The 24554-nt window shown below is 37.8% G+C and overlaps 1 protein-coding gene across 3 annotated transcripts in view; it reads right to left on the bottom strand.

Moving 5' to 3' along the window:
* Positions 1 to 24554, bottom strand: part of LOC134224697 (probable basic-leucine zipper transcription factor J) — a 70340-nt gene that overhangs the window by 23889 nt on the left and 21897 nt on the right. Inside the window, exon 1 of one of the 3 annotated variants that reach the window (XM_062704219.1) lies at positions 13479 to 14615. The exons of the other annotated variants lie outside the window; for them this stretch is intronic. Coding sequence (XP_062560203.1) covers positions 13479 to 13511 — 33 coding nt within the window. The 5' untranslated portion in view covers positions 13512 to 14615. Of the gene's footprint in view, positions 1 to 13478; positions 14616 to 24554 lie in introns of those variants that run through there. 3 annotated transcript variants of the gene reach the window in all.

Here is a 24554-nt window from a genome sequence, read left to right as displayed (position 1 = left end):
TCCTCTACAAAGCTGAAGAAGCTACAAAGCTGAAGGTAAGAAAGGTCAGCAGTAGAAGAAAAGCTGAATGAGGCAAAAAAAAATATGGTAAGCCTCCGACGTGAAAATATGGCAAAAAAAATTATAAGCTATGATTGGTGAATGGTAAAAAAAGAAGGTAAAACCCAGACGAGATATGGCAAAAAATAGTGGTAAGCCTCTGTCTGAAAAAATGGCAAAAAATAATGGTAAGCCATGCTATATAAAAGGCAAAACAAAATAATGGTAGGGGAAGGTGGGTAGACTTGATCCCCGGGGAGACTTGATCACCCCCTGTTTTATCGAGAACTAAAGTAGTTTTGTTCTAGCGTATTTTTTAGTATAGATCCTCTAGGCAAATGACCTTTATGAGGTGAGTTATTTTTTGGATTGACAACCTTATTTGTTCCGCAGGGCGGTTTGTATGTTTTGACCTTCCTAAAGATTTTTTTATTGGCCACGCAAAATTTGAATAACTTTTCATAACAATGACCAAATGCCTCCTTTTTTCACAGTACAAAGCCATAAACGTGCCTTATGATTTGTACTGATGAAAATATCAACATTCCATCAAAGTTTTAGGATATTTGGATTTGAAGTTATTGCCTCAATATGGGGACATTTGATCCCCTATTAGTCACCCATACAAAAATTTGGAGAAAAATTCAAAAAAATATAAATTTGTTCTCAGGCTTCTAATTTTTTGTAGATTTGACAGATTTGATAAAGGGTTGGCAGGAAAAAATATTTATTGCGTAGATATCATAGAAAGGGGATCAAGTCTCCCCAAATTTTGAAATTGTATGTGCTGTCGAATTCAATTACAAAAATCGTTCATGTATACGCACAGCAATTCGAAAATTGCGCGTATTTTGAAGGAAAAATATTTAAAAAATCTGAGGGCACCTTTTAATTTAATCATAGCAAGTTCTTGGAGAGGGATCAATTTCCCCCGAATATTTTAAAAGTAGAGTTTTGACAGCACTCTAAAAAATCGATTGTACATCAATAACAACAATAATTTAAGGACTGTCATACATCAGTAAAGTTAAATACTATATTTCTTAGAGAGTCTGTGTGAAAATCGCGTATGTTTATTTAAATTTGGATGTGATACATCGGAAATCAGAAAAGAGGATCAAGTCTACCCAGTCTCCCCTAAGCCTAAGTTGGAAAAGAGAACGGCAAAAAAAGATAAGCCATGATATGCTAAGGGCAAATAGAAAGCGAGAGAGAGAGAACGCGAGAAAATAATATGGCAAAAAAAAAAAATTAAGAAAAGTCATAAAAAAATTACACACATATGAAAAAAATAAGGAGTGTCAATAGACGAGAGAGATTTTTGACAGAATAGTGAAAAAAGCAAAAAATAGATTGTGTTTCAATGAGCAAAATAAGCAATATTGATAATAAAAATAATAAAAAAAATCATTCTGAAATCAGTTATCAGTTATGTTTGGAACTCATCCGCTATGCAGTGCGTTAGATTGACAGTTACATTGGCAGTTCGGTTGAATATTTTGACATCTGTGAGATTTGGAAAGTTGTCTTCTACAGAGTCGTTGAGAAAACCAAAATTAATGAGATGAATATTTGTTAAGTCTTAAATTTATCTGATTGACGGAGCTGTTGTTCAAGATAGTAGGTTGAGTTAAATATCTCTTTGTCGGTGAGATTTGGAAAGTTTTCGTAATCTCAAAAGTTGTGGAAAAAAAAATTTAAAAAAAAGCTGAATTAAAGATAGTTTTGTTTGCAATTCATCTACTTGGTGGCATCAAATTGCATAAGTTTGCCAATTCGGTTAAGTACCTCAAAATCTTGGATTTGGATCGGATTTGGATTGGATATAGATTGGATTTAAATTTGATTTGGATTGGATTTGGATTGTATTTGGATTGGATTTGGATTGGATTTCAATTGGATATGGATTGGATTGGATTTGGATTGGATTTGGATTGGATTTGGATTGGATTTGGATTGAATTTGGATTGGATTTGGATTTGGATTGGATTTGGATTGGATTTGGATTGGATTGGATTTGGATTGGATTTGGATTGGATTTGGATTGGATTTGGATTGGATTTGGATTGGATTTGGATTGGATTTGGATTGGATTTGAAGTGGATTTGGATTGGATTTGGATTGGATTTGGATTGGATTTGGATTGGATTGGATTTGGATTGGATTTGGATTGGATTTGGATTGGATTTGAATTGGATTTGGATTGGATTTGGATTGGATTTAGATTGGATTTGGAAGAGAGAAAGCAGTGGAGAGAAACCAAATTTCTATGAAAAGACGTACTTTTGTGAATGAAATTCCGTTTTTCACAACAAATGTACGTGCCAAATGAAATCCAACAACCCACATGCATTCTACAAGGCCCATTCTACAAAATTCAAACTTTATTCTAAAAGTGAGGAGTCGAAATTCAGCTTTGCAGAGGAGAGAAACCAAATTTCTATGAAAATACGTACTTTTGTGAATGAAATTCCGTTTTACATAACAAATGTACGTGCCAAATGAAATCCAACAACCCACATGCATTCTACAAGGCCCATTCTACAAAATTCAAACTTTATTCTAAAAGTGAGGAGCCGAAATTCAGCTTTGCAGAGGAGAGAAACCAAATCTCTATGAAAATACGTACTTTTGTGAATGAAATTCCGTTCTACATAACAAATGTACGTGCCAAATGAAATCCAACAACCCACATGCATTCTACAAGGCCCATTCTACAAAATTCAAACTTTATTCTAAAAGTGAGGAGTCGAAATTCAGCTTTGCAGAGGAGAGAAACCAAATTTCTATGAAAATACGTACTTTTGTAAATGAAACTCCGTTTTACATAACAAATGTACGTGCCAAATGAAATCCAACAACCCACATGCATTCTACAAGGCCCATTCTACAAAATTCAAACTTTATTCTGAAAGTGAGGAGTCGAAATTCAACTTTGCAGTGGAAAGAAACCAAATTTCTATGAAAATACGTACTTTTGTGAATGAAATTCCTTTTTTTAAACAAATGTACGTGCCAAATGAAATCCAACTACCCACATGCATTCTACAAGGCCCATTCTACCAAATTCAAACTTTATTCTGAAAGTGAGGAGCCAAAATTCAGCTTTGCAGGGGAGAGAAACCAAATTTCTATGAAAATACGTACTTTCATGAATTAAAATGCGTTTTTCTCAAAAACTGGACGTGTTACAGCAAATCTGAATACGTACCTGAATTCAGCGTAAAAAAATCTATTGAGTACATTAAAAATGGTAGAAGGGAGCGAAAAAAAGTTCAATTTTGTTGGATAGTGTTACCTTTGCATGGTACGTGGTGAAACTCAAAGAAGAAAGTTATCGCATATGAATAAAGAACTTCTTATTTCAGTAGATTTTTTTTGTACTTTGACACACTTGACAGGACTATTTTTAATCTGCGCTCTTGTAACCAAACAGTTTGCTTCTCTCCATATCAGTTTATCGAGTCATTTTTTTTTCATCGACGAGCCGTCGATGTGAAAAACTAGTTTTGGGCTTTGACTTCGTAAGAATTGCTTGACAACAGTCGTTCATATTGAGGCGAATTTATTTTTTACCCGACTAGGCTGACTCCAGAGGAACATTTTTCACAATTCACACAAATGGCACACACTACGAATGTGAGCGATAAATGGTCTTGACATTTAGCAATGCAGATTTAGTGGTTTAACTGATGGCGGTTCATTTTCATTGGAATCATTGTTGTCCTAAAAAACACTTCAAATAGGCGTTGACACACGCCAACCTATGTTTTTCTTTCAGAGTTTCCTTTCCTGAAGAGGGCACGAATAATTAGACTATTTATCCATAGGTATTTTTTATTCATAAATGTAAAATATTATTTTTGACTTCGAACTTCGGGACAACGATATCTCACTGTATCAAACCACTGCAATCTTCTGAAGTGACAAGCAGGGTAGAATATAATTTAATCTGCAAGTATTTTATCAGTATAACAAAATGTTTTGATTCTTTTTCGTTCAAACATTTAAATTTAAAAACAATATGAATCGTTTGTAATAAAATACGTACGTACGTACGAAAAAGCCGAAAAAATTTCAAATATGTGACACGGAGAGATGATCTGGGCAGCTTTTCCATTTCCAACGTGTTTTACTCAGCCGCATTGATGGGTATGTAAAATAATAATTTTTTTGGTCGTATAGGGGTAACGGCTCAAACCTTGGCCCATTATGCTACGGTTGAGCACATTTATCGTTATAAATCTTTATATATTGCATTTCCAACCAGAATTATTCCACCAGCCGGCTTGCTTACATTTGGTTTTGACGCCAAATAGCAAAAAACGACGATGAATGTCCGCAATATCTCATTAAAACCAGCGAAAGTCTCGAGAGAAATGGACAAAATGTCGGCATCCTTGTCCCTGTCAGGTGGATAATTTTTCAGCCCACTTGGGACGAGTGATTGTTGATTCCGAACATACGAGAGATAAAGATGGGTTGCTGTTTATAGTACCAGTCATTTTGCTTGCGTTGAATAAAGGCAGCATGCAAACAAATAGAGAAAATCAAATCATCTTATTGAGCGTGATTTCTAATTGGTTGCATGTAAAATACTACCACAATGATTGTGAGAGTGCGTTTTAGATTCCCCCAATAGCACGCTTACCAAGGACATGCTAACGAAAATACTATTATATGAATCATTTATTTCCCAAATATTTACCATATTTGCAAGTGAAGAAGTTTAGAAAAATGAAAACTGTATTAAAACTGCAATTGCAAAAAGGCTACATGTTCTAGCCCTCATGTTGTGCCTTCAAACAAATTGCATACGTTAATTATTGGCTGCCGCATAATTTTGAGATTTACTGCTAGTTGAAACCATGGCAGTTGTGTTGCTCTCGCTCTCGCGATACTCTCAAAGAAACTTTTTTCCAAAACGTAAACAATGCTTTAGGTGGTGATGATGCATAACGCACTATTGAAGAAAGACAACTGTAAAACTTATTCTAGGCAATTCCTTGCTTTGTACTGTGCATAAACAATTATAACTGTGCCAACTACCTGATTTTATTACACAATTATTCATAAATACAATTATTGGATGCTTGTTTTTAACTCTGCCTGCATTGAAATTTCATGATTGGTACGTGCGTTTGATTCCACTCCTCTCTATATCGATCAGCTGTTGTGAATCCTCTCATAACTCTCACGTGTTTCAACTTCCCGAGTTGAAAGAATACTTTTTGCAAGCAATAATAAATCTAAATTATGATGTAGGTATTTGTCAAGTAATACCTACTTGAAATTATTCCCATGAAATGACGTTGAAAGTTTATCTAATAAAACATACGATCCATTGTATCTTTCCATTATTAAATGAGAAAATGTTTGTAAGATTCGTGCGAAAGATGATAAAACTAAATATTCTTATACTAATTGAATCATTTATTTGTGAAATTATGAAGAAAATGGTGTATCGAACCACGAAAGGTTGATGCTTGAATCGCTTTTGCTTGAATCGTGTTTGGAAGCCGTAAGGTAGGCAATTATTTTTGGTATGTTCTGCGAATGAAAGCGATTATATCGTGATTCGAGAAAAGCATCATGAGGGCCCATTTACTACATGACGTTTTAGGTTGTGGGAAGGTTCTTGTCTGAGCGTTAAGGACTTTATAAATTTTAGAATCCTACCATACATGAAGCATTACTAGAGGCGTGGTGTGGGTTGAGTTTAGCGTTAAGTGTAAAAATCGTCTTTTTTCGCGTGCAAAATTTTCGCTCAACAGTATGATAAAATGTTGACATATAATGCAGAAAATAAAGAACATTTTAGAGACAGCATGTTATAATTTGACATTTAGTGATGATGTCGAGCAGTTATGGTTGAATCGATCGAAAAGTATTCGATAACCGCAACGTGAACTGTGAAGCTATATCTTACATCGTAATAATGATTCTGACCATATAACATGTTTTTTTTTATTATGCGGGTAATTTGCGAATGAAACTTAACCGCTGAGTGGATTAACCTGTTTTTACAAAAAAAAATAGCAACCTAATCACAAGCATCGGATATTCTATCTGCAGCTTTCGGTTATTTTCTCCAGTACGGGTTATTGGTGAGAATGTTTTGATTTGAGAGTTTCACCTATACTAACGTAGTGCTACAAATCGAAAGCGCATGCCACCATTTGGCTACGGGTGCCCCCAGTATTGTCCAAAAAAGTTTCGGTTAATTATGTCGCTATACTAATGGAAATTGTGAAATAAAAATGATAGCTGACATAGTGTGGTTGTTATCCATTCATCTGATGTGCGAAAGCAGGTATGTTCATTCAGAAAACTCTTTTATTGGGCAAAAGAAAAACTCTAACACAGCCAGCCTGCATAAGTCAACGAAACATGGCTGCTAAAAAACCGAGCCAAAGTGATTTTTCACGCAAGATAATTGCTTTTAATAGTTTAAGAAGTGTATAAATCTAGAGTTATGAAGCAGATATATGTTTGATACACTTTTCTAAAGAAGCAGTGGTTAATATCTCCCTACAAATCGACGTATTATCGCTGAAATATTAATTAATTTGCGTGATGAGCCAATGTTACATCCAGGGCCAGCATAACCGCCGGTTACCCTAACTACTGAGTAAAAAGAAGAGGACGGGAATAAGGGTTATTGCACAAGAAGATTCCCTCCCTAACTGTGTCCGGCAATGACTGGAAGCAAGTCGGTTAGTTCGGCTTGTTTCCAAAGGTCCATCCGCTGTATTTAGTCGGATGAGTTCTACCTAAGCGATTATCAGGTGTTATTATAATTTAATTTATGCTGAATATGAATGCTAACTCTTGCTACTAACACTATCAATTAATAGTTCAATAATTATGCCACAAGACACAACTACTCAACTACTCTAAACGATGCAAATCTTATCAGATGCGGCGTGATATTCTACTGAATGATTGTTTTAATCATGCGTTGCACAGTGGGAAAAAGGGACCCCAAAATGAAGCCTAACGGCCGCTACATGAAAGCTCTGCAAAATAGAGTTTCCGAATGTAAACAATGCGTAGATTCGAATAGTGATGGTTTCGTGTTGACAAGACTTCGGCAAGTGGTCAATTTTGCCCTTCTCCCCACGATTTTCCTGGGAAATATTAAAAACCATAAAGTACAATGGGTTCTGTTTTTACACGCATGTTTAACGCATATTAATTACCATGTGATTTTTCTTTGAATTATTTAGATTTTTTTGAAACATGTTGCAAAGACATTGGTGGCAAATTGAAGTCACACGATCAAAATTACGAGCAAAAAAAAACGTGTAAAAACTGTGACTGAGGCTGTGAAAGAATGTTCAAGGCTATCCAATACCCTGGATTGTTTTAAAGCTTTTTTTTCGAGATATTTTATCAATTATAAGTTCATATCCTGGAATTGATGTCCACAATAACTAAGCGAGCTTTGATTAGCTTAGAATTGAAATTGTTTTTAATCTGGTATAATTGAAAGAGTAGTGGAAACTGTACTTCAAGTTCTTGCTCCCGGTTGAGTAATTCAACATATGGGCGCAAAAAATCAGCTTTACCTCTGGATATAATTTTCAAAAACTGTGTAAAACACGACCCCAGTGTAGAGTATGAATTTTCAAGTAAATTTTAAATAAAAAGCAAATGTAACAAAAAAAATGTAGCAAATGTAAGATTGTTACTGAAATTATTACTGATCAAACTTATCTTAAAAGATGCATAATTGTGATGCGGCTCTAATAAATGAAGTGCGAAGCGAAGTAACCGTCGTCGTCAAGCGTGTCGATTTCTTCGAGGTTAGGATTATGTAATTTTTCTCATTTCCTTCGTAATCTCATTGCGATCGAAGGGTCACCACAAGCGGGCCAGTATTAATGCAATGAACTCAATGTTTATACGGCGGGTGCAAGCGTGTAGGACTGGATGCGGGTTAGAGATAATGCTTCATACAGACTAGTAAGAGCTGCCTGCGGTGCTGCTAAGTGGCAATCGATGAGATCCGGTGTAACATCACTAAATAGACTATTGATTCTTTTTGCAAAGTTTTCTCGAAGTTTTGACTTTTCAGTTTTTGACTTTATTGCGAGCATCGCTTAACATTGCTTTGGAACTGTTTCAAATGCCAAATCATTCCACCAATATGTTTATGCTATTTATGCATTCATTCATTCATTATATATTGGCATTAAACTGCAAACTAGATTCGATGGCCCATTACAGATGTTACTCTAGTATCATTCACAGTCTTCCACTCTATCAGCGCATACTAGTAGGTAGGTCCCGTGTCCATCCGTTCTGGGTGCACATGGCGGTAATTACTGGTTGATGAACTGTCGATGTTATTACTTTCATGGAGATGACCTTGTAAATGGTGTAGGGGTAGGCTTGGTAGAACCAGCCATAAACACGATAACTGAACCGGACCTGTGGGGTTGGGTTTGCGTGTGTGATGAGATTATGCCTGTCTACGAAGGCGAGAAGCCCTTACTTGAAGCTGAATCATTACGTTCTACCTTGTTGGTATTCTTTTTGTATGCGTGATATGATAACGTGAATCATACACGAGAAAAAAATGACAAGTAAAATGTGTTATCACAAAAATGGTACCCTTCTCGAGAATGCTTATCGTTGCTCTTATTGTGATGTTGAATGTTTTTCGAAAACTTTAATCTTCAAACTGATAAGCGCTAGGAATATAACCAAAATACCAAACAAAAAAAAACATGTTAATCCACCTAGTAGTAATGTCAAATTTCTCGTGTGTCTGAAAACTTATATAGAAAAGCCGTTGAGACAGGTCAAAATAGCACTAAAAGAGATAGATCCCATTGTTTCCATTAATTCCCACTTATTTACATACATTACTTTAATTTAGCCTCTAATCGTTTTTTGCCGAGTTGAATCGATTGGTATATTACTCTATAGATCTCCGGACCTGCTATAAAAAATTGGATTCCCGTGTTAGTCTCATGATATACGAATGCAAAAATGGTAACTTGGCTTAGAAACCTCGCATTTAATAACTGTGAAAGTGCCTAATGAACACTAAGCGTGGCGGCAATTTCCCAGTAGGGGATGTAATGTCAATAAGATGAAGATGTAGACGTACACTTAGTGCACGAGAATGGCAATACTCGGGGACCGAAATCCGTCCACTTCGAGAGATATCAATAAATAATAGGAGATTTGAAGTAATTAATTTACAAACACTTTATCTTATCCTATATGATACAATCGTTCCAGACCAGCTATGGCAGCTAAAGCACGAAAACGGATTTCCGGATAAACTGATACGGTTGATCAAGGCGACGATGGATCGGGTGATGTGCGTAGTTTGAGTTTCAGGGGCATTCTCGAGTCCCTTCGAAACGCGCAGAGGGTTACGGTAAGGTGATGGTCTTTCGTGTCTGCTTTTCAACATCGCTTTGGAGGGAGTAATACGAAGGGCAGATATTGACACGAGTAGTACGATTTTTACGAAGTCCGTCCAGTTATTTGGTTTCGCCGATGACATTGATATCATGGCACGTAACTTTGAGAGGATGGAGGAATCCTACATCAGACTGAAAAGCGAAGATAAACGGATTGGACTAGTCATCAACACATCGAAGACGAAGTACATGATAGAAAGAGGCTCAAAAGAGGTCAATGTAAGCCACCCACCACGAGTTTCTATCGGTGGTGATGAAATCGAGGTGGTTGAAGAATTCGTGTACTTGGGTTCACTGGTGACCGCCGATAACGATACCAGCAGAAAAATTCGGAGACGCATCATGGCAGGAAATCGTACGTACTTTGGACTCCGCAAAACGCTCCGATTGAATAGAGTTCGCCGCCGTACCAAACTGACAATCGACAAAGCGCGTATTAGACCGGAAGTTCTCTACGGACACGAGACCTGGACGATGCTCGTGGAGGACCAACGCGCACTGGGAGTTTTCGAAAGGAAAGTGCTGCGTACCATATATGGTGGGGTGCAGATGGCGGACGGTACGTGGAGAAGGCAAATGAACCACGAGTTGCTCAGCTGTTGGGAGAACCATCCATCGTTCACACCGCGGAAATCGGAAAACTGCGGTGGGCCGCGCACGTAGCCAGAATGTCGGACACTAATCCGGTGAAAATGGTTCTCGACAACGATCCGACGGGAACAAGAAGGCGAGGTGCACAGCGGGAAAGGTGGGATCAGGTGGAAGACGATTTGCGGATCCTCCGCAGACTGCATGGTTGGCGAAGTGCAGCCATGGACCGAGCTGAATGAAGAAGAGTTTTATGTATTGCACAGGCCACTCCGGCCTTAGTCTGGTAATAAATAAATAACGAATTTTGATCCTTTGATTCGAAATCCGTCCACGGTGGACGAATTTCGGTTCAAGAGTTGTGGCTTTTATTAATAATTTTAACATATTTTTTGTTATTTCTAATGCGTGAATGCGCAACACTTTGAAAATAGAAGCCTTCGTGCTCCTGTATCAACGATGAACGTTTCATTTGCATACATTTCAAATCTTCCAGATCCTTTTTTACATACTGAGGTGCTTAAGTGCACGGATTTCTATGCCCCACGGCAATCGAAAAGCATTCGGACTATTCGAGCGTAAGGTGCTGCGGATACTCGGCTGCAAACACGAGAACGAAATGGAAAGGGATGGACATTGTTAAACATGAGAGTGGGGCATTATGGTCATTTTTACAAATCAATGGTTTATCAAACCATTCACGGTAAAGGGATGGATATTATTAAGCATATTCTGCACGGCAGACTATGATGGGCTTGACACGTTGTTCGTATTTCGGAAGAGCGCCAGGCCAAGATAATATTCAATAGAGAACCTGGAATAGACCGGAGGCTTCGTGGTAGGTCGCGTACACGGTGACTTTTCGCAGAAGAGATGGAAGATATTGGTTGAGGTTCGAGTCCAGTGGAGAAGGATACTTTATTCGGTGTAGGCATATCAAGGAGGAGCTGCATTCCATCAAGTATCAAGCAAGTGTAGATGTTATGAAAAATGTAATAGCTTTGTAAATAAAATTGCACATGGTTTATAAATACAAAAACTACCCATAACGTATTATAAGTGCAAAACAAACGGAAATCTTCTCACGAGTATGAGGTGGCGAATTATTGCACTAGAACACTGAGAAGAGCACCTGAAAGATGAAGTGGCAGAAATAGTGAGCGGTATGATGACGAACTTGGACATACAGTTCTATACTATTTTTAAGCTTTAGATCTCGTGGTCAGGGTTGTAAATATTCGACAGCACTGGATGAAGGTGATGTTTTTTTTCTTTCATTTTTTTATTTTCTTCCTGCTTTGAAATCAACCTCACATTCCCGGAGAGGCAGAAAAGTAAACAACAGAACTCACATCACCCACTGCGCCGCGAAGATGAAATTTACCACAGTAAAATGTACACATTCACCCAGCAAATTGAAAAAATTCACCACGCGTTTAAATGGGCCACTCACAGTCATACGGTAAGGCGCGAACTGAGCAGCCTGTCAGAGCGACTTGTGAGTGGCTGAATGCGAAATTGAATGGTCGGTGTTGGAAATGATTTTTCAGCTGCACCCAGTCGCACTCACCACGGCGGCGAGGAAGGCGACTGCAGATTATACTGAGATCCATGTTTTTCACTGCATTGACTGTGAAATATTTCTACCCTGCTCGTGGTACATACATTTCCAGCCCAAGATCTACCAAAGAAAGCTACTTAAACACATTGGCTAGTGCTAGAGCGGGACTGTATAATTACCAAAATTTGGGAGGAGGATGTCCGAAGTCGCATTCTCTTACGATCGCGAGGCCACCTATGACAAGTAATGCGCAAATATGGATTCCCGATCTTCAGGGACGCTATCGAGTTCCTTTGAAACATGTAAAGGGTTACGGCAAGTTTATGGTCTTTCATACCTGCTGTTGAACAATACTTTGGTTCTAGTTCCGTTCAGCTCATTGCTTTGACGATAGCATTGATATTATGACACGTAACTTACAGAAAAGTGATGAAGTTTACATCAAACTGAAGATTAAAGCTAAGCGATCGGACTAAGTCAATACGCCGAAGACATAGTACATGATAAGAAGAAGCTCAAGAGAAGACAATTTTAGATGGATACATACGGGTGTGGTGTGTGGTGTATTACTGATGACAAATTTGAAATGGTTGATGAGTTCAAACAAGTACGCAACCATAGTATAGAAATTCTGAGCCCTGAGGCGCATTTGAGGGAACCACTTCCAATCATCATAATAAAAGAGGATCACATTTCCCAATCTCCACAATGTCTCGAATAAAATAAAGGCAAGGGTAATTCGAAAATTATTGAAGTGTTACTGCTCTGTAATCTGTAACTGAAATGAATTCTAAAAAATAATTTTGCGGGCATGAGATTTCTGTCTAAAAAATATTTGTTACATGATGTCTCTTATTCGAGTTTGGTAGAAGGGGCCACAAAAACTCGCAACCACGATTCACTTTAAAATTCAGTTATACTTTTTGTGTTTGCTCTGCCACATATCTTCTCGCGAACAAAGAAACTGTCAGAAAAACACACATGAGGTGTTTTTGGAAGGTATATGGGAGAGTGTAATGTTTGTACTCGTGACGCGAGTATCTCCTTTGCTGTTCTATACAAATCCGCCATTCCCACAAACAAGTTAATCACGGTGTCTTTGTCTAAAGAGACTTATTTTCAATAAATCAGAATCTCTGAAACAGCCACTACACGATAGTAAAGGCTTTCATTTTTCACGTAAGTGCAATTATAAAACGTTCCATCGAGCGTCATTTTTCCATTCATTTTTGGTGTTTGGTGGTGGTGGGTGTTTCAGATACTGATTTTTTTTAAATAATATTCCCCCATAGAGACACCGTGAATATAATAAACGCTATTTTATTTTTCAAGTGCAGTGACCATTCTCAGTACCAATCATATGAGTGAATATATGAAGAGGAAAACTGAGTATTTTATTTTAACTTTTTAATCGCGTTTTTTTTTTAAATTTTAAATAAAGTTCAACGCCGTTGGGAAGAAAATTGAATTCTATGTTTTGAATAATCTTGCGACGTTTGTTAATATTCGGGCTGACGTTGCTTCGCGAAGGTGAATATTTTATGCTCTGACTATGATACCTCAATGTCGCTCAAGAACATAACGTTCAATATTAGATAAGCAACTATGCCCTTCAATTGAAAATTTTAAAGCATATAAAAAATAAATTTTCCTCTAAGTGCACGTTGACACATGTTCGTAAATATCATAAACTTTTCAATTAGGCGACAAGTGTATTCAGGTGCCTTCCACCTTCCACGTGCCGGAGCAATAAATAGTTTAATCTTATCGATTTGCACCCATAACACCATACGTTAGGCTACATAGTTCATTACTATATTGCAAAACAAATTCATCAATATACGTACATTGAAGAGCAGGTCGTTCATAACGCTATCCATTGTTGCGCAGTTATAGATCGTAATTTCTTTTCCGAATTTCGCCGTAGCCGTCTCGCTTTTCCAACTTAACTCCAGACAAGCAATCCTTCGCTAAGATCTGTTTGACGCTCGCTCGCTCAACTGGTTGTGTAAATGTTTGAACAGATTGTTGTGGGCCGCTACTTCCTCTTCTTGGCGGAGTTGTGAAGCAATCGCTTCTAATAATCACGCTCGCTGCTGCTGGTTTTCCCTCGCGGTATTTTTTCCTTCCCTTTTCAACACACAGATGGTTACCGCGAGAGAGTGTGATTTGAAACTAGAGACACTATTACTCGACTGCACCGCCGCCGACACTGCAACCGCAATTGACCAATATCAGCTGGTTTCGATCGGCCACGCTGCGAAGGCACATTTTCACCTGACCAACGATAGCGCAGGCAGTCAAAAATTCGACACTCCCTGGAGCGTCGCTGGAATCCACCGAAAACACAAAACGTAAAACTTCACCAGCACACAAACATAAAATCGCACACTTTATTTTCTAGCTTACTCGTTTCGGTCGTTGCGCTCGAAAAATTATTTAACGTGGCAATTATTATATTTCTCTTCTTGCCTTCACCACCAGCGTTGACGAAGATTGCATGAACTTGCAGCATACGGTGCAACACAAGACTTAATTCGGGTGGAACACTCAACTTTGATGAAAGACACACACGCACGATCTACGATGATGTCAGTTCCATTCGAACTGTAGCGTATTCAATTGAACTGCATTCCACAAATCTCAATTCTCTGTCATTGAAACTATTTTTTGCGACCTGAACTTTGCTCACCAAAGGCACACGTAGCTCACGGTATTACTAATCCGGTGGGGGTTTTCCTAAGGTTGCCTGATCCCGTCACCTCAAATCGTGACTGACTCGTGATAAATCTTCCTCATTTGCTATTTTTCACAGAAAATCGTAAGCCATGTGCTCAAAACTGGGAAAGGCACTTGACCAGACACAATACCGTTAACGACCGACCGGCGTTCAGCTCAGAGCTAGAATCTCCACCACTTGGCAGCTCGGCATTCGCTAGGAAACTAAGTCACCTTTCACTGGCGAAACTCTCGAAAGCACTGAACACCCGCGGCACGCTCGGTGGTTTAGCGTACTGCTCTCGCGCTCTACCAATAACGTGCTCGAAACTGCTACCCGGACAAAATCAGACACTGACTGCTATGCTGGCGGATAGACGGGTCTGGTAGTTGATGGAGCGCCGACGACGGGGCACTGCTGCTGCCTGGTATGAATGAGGGGAAAGAGAGCGCAGTGTAGCCAGCGCCGACCCAGAGATATGGTTCAAGTGGAAACAGAAATTGCCACAAACGCAAACTCTCGGACTCTACTGACAAACTGTACTTCATGATATCAATAATGAATTGTTACGGTAGTGGAGAGTGGTCGTAGCTGATTACTTTTGGATTGCTGCTACGTGAAGACTATATGAATGATTAGGTCGTACACACACCAGGGTTGCCAAAGGTGTTTCCCTTTCTCGTAAGAGACTGTAAACTAATTAGTAAAAAGGAGGAAAGCAGGTCAGTTTGTTTAGGGCTTAACAAATCTGTATCGTAATGAATATTAGTTCCTTGTATGTAAAAGCTATGATATCATCAAGGATATTTTCGTTCATTTAGTATTTTGGTTTCGATCATTTAGTAGTTTGACAATAACTCATTCCAAATGCTAAATTTCAAAATGTGTTGTATGTTGGGCTTCTTGTGCGGGTGCCAACTTAACTTAGTTTTTAAAGTTCCCGCATTTGTTCTGATAGTTTTTGAAAAATTCCCGAAATAATTTTGAAGTTAAAAAATAAAAACGTGGGCAAATTGAACAAATTCCAAATTCACGAAATCTGCGACTCACAAAATGAAATCCGCGACTGCAAAACAAAACCGCGGCTAACAAAAATAATAGTCTTAGTACCTTGAAAAACATTTCGATATAAAATAACGCCCGGAGTAAAAAAGTAACTTGAAATTTAGTTTTCTACGTTACTGTCGCAACCATGTATTGTATGGAAAAGCAGAACTAATTGCATGGTTTATAAATAAATGGATCCTTGCATTCCTATTAGCCTAGTCAACTACAGGCTTCAGAACTTGAAAAATTATTGTATTTGTAAATTTGTTTGTTGATGTGCAGGTTCACAGATCTTAATTTTTGAAAAATTGAAAAATTATTGTATTTGTGAATTTGTTTGTTGATGTGCAGGTTCACAGATCTTAATTTTACTACGAATAAATTATATGCGGATTCATATCAAGGATACATTATTTTATCAAATGATAAAACTCATAGTCTGAGTAGATTATACGTCCAAGTTAGCAGTTCAGAGGAGTTCAGAGGATGTTATGTGCTCAGGTATAAGCAAGCGAAAAAAAAACAAGAAATCGCGAAATGGTAGAAATCTCGCTTAACTTTTCAAAAGGACCTAAGTAACATTTTTTTCATGAATTAATTTGAATAGCGCAATCAATAGCTTTCATGTTGTTATGTTGATTGCGCTATTCAAATTAATTCATGAAAAAAATGTTACTTAGGTCCTTTTGAAAAGTTAAGCGAGAAATGTTCTTTATCTTTCCTTATTAGCGTGATTTTTAGAGTTTGAAAGTTCTTCACTCAACTCGTCAACAAAACGATTTTTAGAGTTTATAAGTATTTTTTGTCTTCGTTAGAGATACTTGCTCGTCTCTAGGTCAGAAGTACTTGGCGATGAGAGGAGGCAACCTCAGATCCAACCGTGGGACGTTCCATTGGCAAAATTTTAAATTAAACTTAATAATAACATTTTACAACTTAATACTATTACTTAAAAATTTGAGTAATAGCAGTTTATGGGTAAAACTGATTGACGAATGAAAACAGTGACAGGCAACATTGATTCCAGGAAACATCTTCTTCTTCTTCTTATTGGCATTACATCCCCACACTGGGACAGAGCCGCCTCGCAGCTTAGTGTTCATTAAGCACTTCCACAGTTATTAACTGCGAGGTTTCTAAGCCAGGTTACCATTTTTGCATTCGTATATCATGAGGCTAGCACGATGATACTTTTATGCTCAGGGAAGTCGAGACAATTTCCAATCCGAGAATTTCCTAGACCGGCACCGGGAATCGAACCCAGCCACCCTAAGCATGGTCTTGCTTTGTAGCCGCGCGTCTTACCGCACGGCTAAGGAGGGCCCCGATTCCAGGAAACATAGTACGATGAAATCCGGATATCCTATGGTGCCCAAGACACGGGTCCTGATTACATACGATAACATAAAGCATGGAATTTACCCCAGAAGTCGCAAACTAACCTGATACTCTCTTTGGTCATCCGAACGGAAGTGAATTCTGAGACTGTTTGGATAAATCTGATAGTAGTCACTGCATTGTTGGAAAGCAGCATTTTCAATTGATTGGAAAAAATAAGACAAAGTAAGTTAGGCGAGCCCCGTCCTCCCAGCTTACCTTGTTGAAGTTCATAGGTACTGTTGAGAGGGACGTAGGACTCGGGTTAAGTTCTCTGGTCTGCCTAGTCACTGGGGGTTGAGGCTTACAGCCTTTGGAAAACCTAGGAATGCCCGAGTGCCTTGTGTTGCGGGAACTGTTTGAATATGAACCCTCCACTTTTAAGAAACAGATGAGTGTGACGATACTGACTGGCTTCCACCGAAGTTATACGAGAGGCGCGTGTGTCAAGAATGGCAGAAACGTAATTAACCGAAAAAACTATTAACCAATCACCTGTCATAAGACGAGTTTATACAATCCCATTGAATTCCACCACTTAATTGTATCTTGACAGATACGTATTTCGACCTCAAAAGTAAGGCCGTCTTCAGTGTCTCGTACTTGACTCGACTTGAGTCGATTACAGTTTAACATTGCTTCTGTATCGAGTGGTGTGCTGTGGTGGATTCCGTGAGGAGTGTCCTAAGCTTCCTTACCCAAATTGCTTATGGGTTAATATTTGGGATTCAATAGCAACCCAATTCGGGGTCCAAAATGATAAAGCATGAAGGCTACCATTGCCGGCCACGCCCATCTTCTCCGTTACTAGGGAAGGGAAGGAAATGATGATATGGCATCTACTTAACGAAAGGCCAGCGACTCACCCACGCCCTCATAGATGTTAAGGAGTTGGATAGTTGGTCGGGAATAAAGTTTAGAAATATCATCATAAGCAAATGATATTATGAGTTTAAATAAACGATGGGAGTGACAATGCTAAGAAGTTTATGTCACTCCATTGTTGATTTCTTTGGGATAGGGCGAAGCTGTTAAGCTTGCCCTGACTAATTAGCTTAGGTTTAGGCGCCATTGCAATGGCGCTCAAACATAGGCTAATAATGCATTGTTCGCTCTCTGAAACGAAAGATAGTAAAATATATTATGGTCTGAGGGAAGGGTTTTCCGTTAAAAAAAGCACGTGGTGGCACTCTCTTTAGAGAGAAAATTGCCCAATTCAGCCCACCAGAATGACGATGTCAGTGTCGCCAAAATTATTTCATCATTATGCAGTTTACAATTGCTTTAGAATTTCCCGTAAACGGAGAACAAAAGGAATTGGCAACAATGGGGTGGTTCGGCAAGAGAACAGCAGCAGCGCCGACCCATCACGCAATGAGGAGATGAAAATAAACAAACTCCAGCTGGTTTGGGAAAATTCAAACATGAGCCGTTTCTAGAACAACATTAGAAAATATCGTGAGATAATTTCTGTACAAGGATTCGACATAAGCTTTGAAAAGGGGTTTGGGAAGACAAATAAGTCAAATAAGACAAATGAGACAAATAAGACAAATGAGACTAATACGACAATTATTTGTCTTATTTTTCCCATTCGACTTACTTGTCTTATTTGTCGTAGTTATCTTATCTGGTCTATTTGTCTTATTTGTTTTATTTATTATTAATTATTTATCTCATCCCATTCCTATATTTGATATACAAGATATACAAGACGACGTGGAGTGCAGCGAGCGAGGTGGATTGACCAGTCACAGAAAGACTTGGCGAGCGTGGGCGCATTCGAGGATAGAGAGATGCGACCTCGAACCGTCTATTGTGGCGTCAAATTGTTGATTCAGTGTTATCTGTTTAGATGTATGCTAAATAAATGAATGAATGAATATCATATTGATCTTCTACTCGACGTTACTAGCCCTTTGTGACTTTATAACGCATTAAACTTGCAAACTTTTGCAAGAGCATTTGTTGATTTTCTTAGCGTTGGAATATTTGTTAATAAAATTAGTGAAACGATTTTTGGACAGATTGTATGTGCTGAGCCATTTATCTCTGCAAAAAAAATCACCCGAGCGAAATCGAATAGGTTTGTCTAGTCTTAGATAAATTTGCAATCGATTGAAGACAAAATCATGGAAATCCGTTGAGAAATGATCGACTTATTAGTCTCAAAAACCTAAAATTGCCGATCGCATTTTTCTAAATTCCCATATAAGCATCGAAAACAGAGACGTTATCCTATGTTTAAAATACGTTGAAACGTACTAACCTCATTTCCTAAAAACTCATGCATGAGTTGATTGGAGAGGTCAAAATAGCACTGTAGGGAGACCAGATTCCATTATTTTCATCAATTCACATCTATTTGGGTAAATTTTAATGCATTGCAGCAACTAAAAAAATCAATTTTGATTTTTTTTTTTATTTCATCGAGAAACAATTAGACCGAGATTAATTATTATTGAGCGTTTTAGGGGAAAGGTTACAAAGTTAAAAGACTTCACTATAATTTTTGGTAGATAGTAGAAATAAATGAATTTTTTAGACCGTATTCCACGTCGAAGCAACCTGTTGCGAACGCAACACTATGGGTCTTCGTATCTTTTATCAAAAGTGCGGTTTTGAAGTGATCCTATAGCATTTACGTCGTATATGTAGGAAAACGATTCGGCACTTCATCTCATAGCTCCTATTTCCATCCCATCAAAAACAAAGCAATGAAAAGGAATTCGGTTAGTTTCTTATTTTTGTGATTTTTTCAGCAGTGAGCACGCATGTTACCAAAAAGAAGTGATATGGAAAACGGAACAGTTCCCCTACTTAGTATAATACAAGAAAAGCAAACATTGTGGTTTTGTCTGTTGGTGACGCTTGTAGCAGCGTATACTAAAACCACATAGCCTGTTCTGGTATTTTTTCAAGCTTGAAAGTCGGAAAGTCTAGCCAAAATAATTACTACAAAGAAATACGGCGGCGGTGGGACGTTCACAACGTCACCGCCCCGGCCAAGGTAACATAGCATAGAAGACACGCTTGTTTAGAGTGGAGCAGCACGAAAAACAAATATGCTGCAGTCAAACCACGGCAAACCTTTCGAACGGTGCCTCCCTTTCACCCTGGTATGAATGGGAAAGGCAAATGATGTAAGTAACAGGTAACCGACTTGTCGTCAGGAAAAAGAAGGACGTCAGTGAGGACATTGGAAGCCAAGGCGGATTAGGTTTGGAATTTATGATTTTCAAATTTACCTTCGTTGTTGGGATTCATTGACATAACAAACTAGTCGTTTCAATCGTAATTGCCTTGAGGTATCTTTCTCATGAATGAAATCAGGATATTGAGGTAGCTTCGTTGTTTATTTTTTGAACAAGGTACATACACCTTTCACAGTCATTGATTTTGAGGATGGGCACATATGCTTATGATGCGAGCATATAGATTATACCTTAATTCGTTTTTTGTGAATGAAATAACAAGATCAACACAAACATCAAATTTGTATTGCAAATGTAGGCTTTCCTTAGCAGTGCGATAAGATGGCTGGGTTCTATTTTAAGTCTAGTCTACACAATTTTTCGGGTTGGAAATATTCTTGACTTCCCTGGGCATAAAAGTATCATCATGTTAGTCTCATGATATACCGTCGTGCGGGGCTTCTTTTGACAAATCGGGGGCTACTTTGGACATTTTGAAACAAGAATTACACCGTTAACTTCTCTCAAATTGCCATTATCACTACTCGGGTGTCTTGCTGGTAGTTAGATGGCAACTTTTTGTTTCAAATTTAGTATTTTTTTCGCTTAGTTTTTTTAGAAAATCAAAAATCCAAAGTAGCCCCCGGAGTCGAAAGAAGCCCCGCACGACGCACATAGGAGTAAATCGGCTAATTCTTGGCCAAAACTATTTTTTGCGGTTATTTGGGCCTGATATTTCTAGGACAAAGTATTAATTACCAATTATGACTAAATCTATCCTCCTAACAGTGTAAAAGCAGATAAAAATCTCAAAATACATATGTTTTCAAATAAAACCTCGCGTTTTATGTAAAATCTCTTGCTTCCGCTACGTGAAAGATTCTAAAATGGCTATATTTCACAGAGTACCAAGAAACCCATAGTCTCTATCCTTAAATGGATTTTCAAACATTTACATAGGAAAAAAAATCTAACTCATTTTAATTTATTCGGACCCAAGATCCCAAAAGAAAAACTGTTGTATAAATTCGCATGCACAAAAGAATGTTTTCTGAAAAATATATAAAGCTCTTTTAGTGGAATGTATTCAACCGTCTAAGACGAATTAAGTACTCTCCATTTAATTCCACCAGTTAATTTTCGTTATCTTTGCAGATACGTATTTCGACCACACAGTTGTCAGGGTGTCTACTCATCTGCAAAAACAAAATTCCCTGATTTTTCCAGGTTTTTTCCAGGTGTTTTACATTAATTTCCAGGTAAAAGCAAACTTGCCATATATAGATTTTAGCAGCAGAATAATCGATTCAAACAAGTAGGGTAAAGTGCCCAATAGTGGACCCCCAACCAAGAGTGGACCCTCCAGACATTTTTTCATTATTACAGCACAATGGAAACATTTTGCTATGAAATTCCATCGGGAGAACCTACATTACAATCCTATGATTTGATTACATGCATTGAAAATGCTATGGAAAGTAAAATTAGTTGATTTTTTACAATTCTATAAAAATTAAACACAAGAGTGTCCATTATAGGAATATTTTGGGGGGTCCATAATAGGGAAGAAGAACGTCCCGAAACGAAACATGAAAATCAAATGAAGTGTCGGCTATAGGGAAGCAATTTCCTATTATGGACCCCCAGGAGATCTACTATAGGGCATATTTAGTCCGACTTTACAAAGTTAATTTCAATGAATAACGTCGTGTATTTGAGTGTTTAATGTATGTATCGTGAAGAGGAGATGCAGAGCTTGATATGAGATAACACGCAAAATTAATATTTTGAAAATTTCCACTCCTTATGCCAGGAAGAGCAAATTTTCGCTACTAGGGGGTCCACTATTGGGCATTTTACCCTAAATATTGCGAAAACAATTTAAAAAAAAAATTTGGTTGCCTCACAAAACCAATGTTGTAAAATTCTTCCACGAATTCCTTCACAAATTCACCCAGAAAATAACTTCAGCCATTCAATCAAAAATTCCTCCAGGATTCCTTTGAAAATTTCTCCTTGGATTCCATCGCAAAATCCTCCGGAAATGATTACAGAAATTCCTTCAAAGAGGGAACTTTAAGAACTGCTTCAGAATTTCCCTTAGAACTTCCTCCAGGATTTCATTTGGAAATTTCTTTGCAAAAACTTTAAAAAACATCTCAAGTAATGGTTCCGGAAATTGCTTTAGAGATGCATTTGGCGATTCCTTTACGATTTTTTTTAACTCTTTCTTTGGAAATTTGGTTCAAAATTCTTTCGGAAATTCCTTTGAATTTTATTTCAGCTATTTTTTTTTAAAAGAAACTTAAGAAATCCTCTTAAGGAATTGTTCCGGAAATATGTTTGGGAATTTCCTCAGGAATTCCTTCAGAACTTCTTGCGAAAACTTCTTCAGGAAATGGGTTGATGCAAAAATATGAGATTTCTGGGTCTGGGTTCATGACGTTAGGCATAAGGACTTTAGGCGTAATACTACCTTTTTTTATGTCGTGGGCTGATTTTTGGGCATTTTATGCTTAACATCCTTTATGCCTAACTTACTCATGCCTAACGTCCTTATACCTGACACGGGGTGGGCCCTCCTTAGCCGTGCGGTAAGACGCGCGGCTACAAAGCAAGACCATGCTGACGGTGGCTGGGTTCGATTCCCGGTGCCGGTCTAGGCAATTTTCGGATTGGAAATTGCCTCGGCTTCCCTGGGCATAAAAGTATCATCGTGTTAGCCTCATGATATACGAATGCAAAAATGGTAACCTGGCTTAGAAACCTCGCAGTTAATAACTGTGGAAGTGCTTAATGAACACTAAGCTGCGAGGCGGCTCTGTCCCAGTGTGGAGATGTAATGCCAATAAGAAGAAGAAGAAGAACCTGACACGGGGTATACCCGAGATTACTATTGTTGCTCTTGTTTGCGTGACCAACATCTAGTTTGTTCTAGTTTGTGACCAACATCTAGTTTGTTTAGACCTCGCAGCCAAGGTACCGGTACTAGTGTCATGTGGTCAATTTATAGCCGATTCAGATAATGCCATTTATGATCATAAATATCATGATAAACAACAACCTGATGCCATCCCCATACATTCAATTCTCTTTCTCCACTTTAACACGATATTTATTACGATAAATAATCTAATCGTCATCTGAGTAGGTTATAAAGCTTATTGAAGCATATTTTGGTAGAATAATTTTAATTGTTACAGCGCCACTAGCGTTCTATTACTTATTCGGAAAGAAGAAGTATCTTGATGGAAACTTTAGAAAACACCTGGAGGAGTTTTTCCGGTTATTTTGCTGAATTATTTGGAAATTCGTCGAGAATACCTTTAGAAACTCCTTTGAAAAATCCATTCGGCATTCCTTCGGCTATTCTTTCAAGAATTCCTTTAGCAAAAATTATCCACAAATCACTTACACTTTTTTTAAATCCCTTAAGGTGATTTCTTTGAAAAATCCTCCAGATATTCCTTAGAAAACTGATCCCGAAATTCCTTCGGAAGTTCCTCCAGGAATTGGTTTGAAAAATTCTAACTAATTTAGTATTTTTTAATATATTTCTAAAGAATTTCCGAGAGAATACTCAAAAGAATTTACAAAGCAATCCCTAATTGATTTCCCGAATTCCTAGATTCCACCAAGAATAGTTTTGGAAATTCTCAAGGATTCCTTTTGAAGATGACAAAAGGTTTTTTTTGCGGAACAACGATCCATTAATGTTTACTAAATTTTTAATAGAGACCAATCAACTCAACATATTTATTCAAATATTTGTAATGATGTTTTTTTTTCTTTTTTTGAGAAAATTTCACTCATGAACACCGGGTATTGAAATTTCCCTGATTATGTCAGGAATTCCCTGATAATTCCAGGTTTTTTCCAGGTGTGGAGAAATTCCCTGATAATTCCAGGTTTTCCAGGATTTTCCAGGTAGTAGACACCCTGGTTGTGGTCGAAATACGTATCTGCAAAGATAACGAAAATTAACTGGTGGAATTAAATGGAGAGTACTTAATTCGTCTTAGACGGTTGAATGTTTTCTGCTTGAATACTCTCCAGGTCCAGGAGATGCTGTGAATATAAATAAAAATATATCCATAATTTGCGTAACAAAAAAAGTTCCGCTAGTTCTGAACTTATGAACAGTTAAGATGACCCAAAATTACATCACATTGGTTATCATGTCCGAGTCGAAGCCCACAAAATATCATAGCTGGCTATGACGAAGCTATCATAATAAGGCACCGTTCATAAATTATGATCACTTTAATGAAAACGGGTTCATCCTAAATCTAGGTCGTAACAGATTTTTCTACAATGCAGAATTTATAGATAAGCGATTTTAATATAAGATTTTCAAAAAAATATCATTGCGCCTCATGGGAGACCCATTATTATATTTATGTTTTGACAAAATGCATGCTATTTACATTTTTTTCCTGGATTCGTTATATGTGATGAACAAATATTAAAATTATGTTTTAAAATGATGAAAAATCGCATTTTATTCAAATAGCTCAGAAACTGATTTGCGGACGAGTTTTCACGTGGCATGCTTAGTCCACATCTTGAAGTGACACCCAAGTGAT

The sequence above is a fragment of the Armigeres subalbatus genome, chromosome 3 (genome assembly GCF_024139115.2).
Source record: "Armigeres subalbatus isolate Guangzhou_Male chromosome 3, GZ_Asu_2, whole genome shotgun sequence".
In the NCBI taxonomy this organism is placed as follows: domain Eukaryota; kingdom Metazoa; phylum Arthropoda; class Insecta; order Diptera; family Culicidae; genus Armigeres; species Armigeres subalbatus.
Note: the sequence above shows the minus strand (reverse complement) of the source record. Positions and strands in the feature narration are given on the sequence as shown.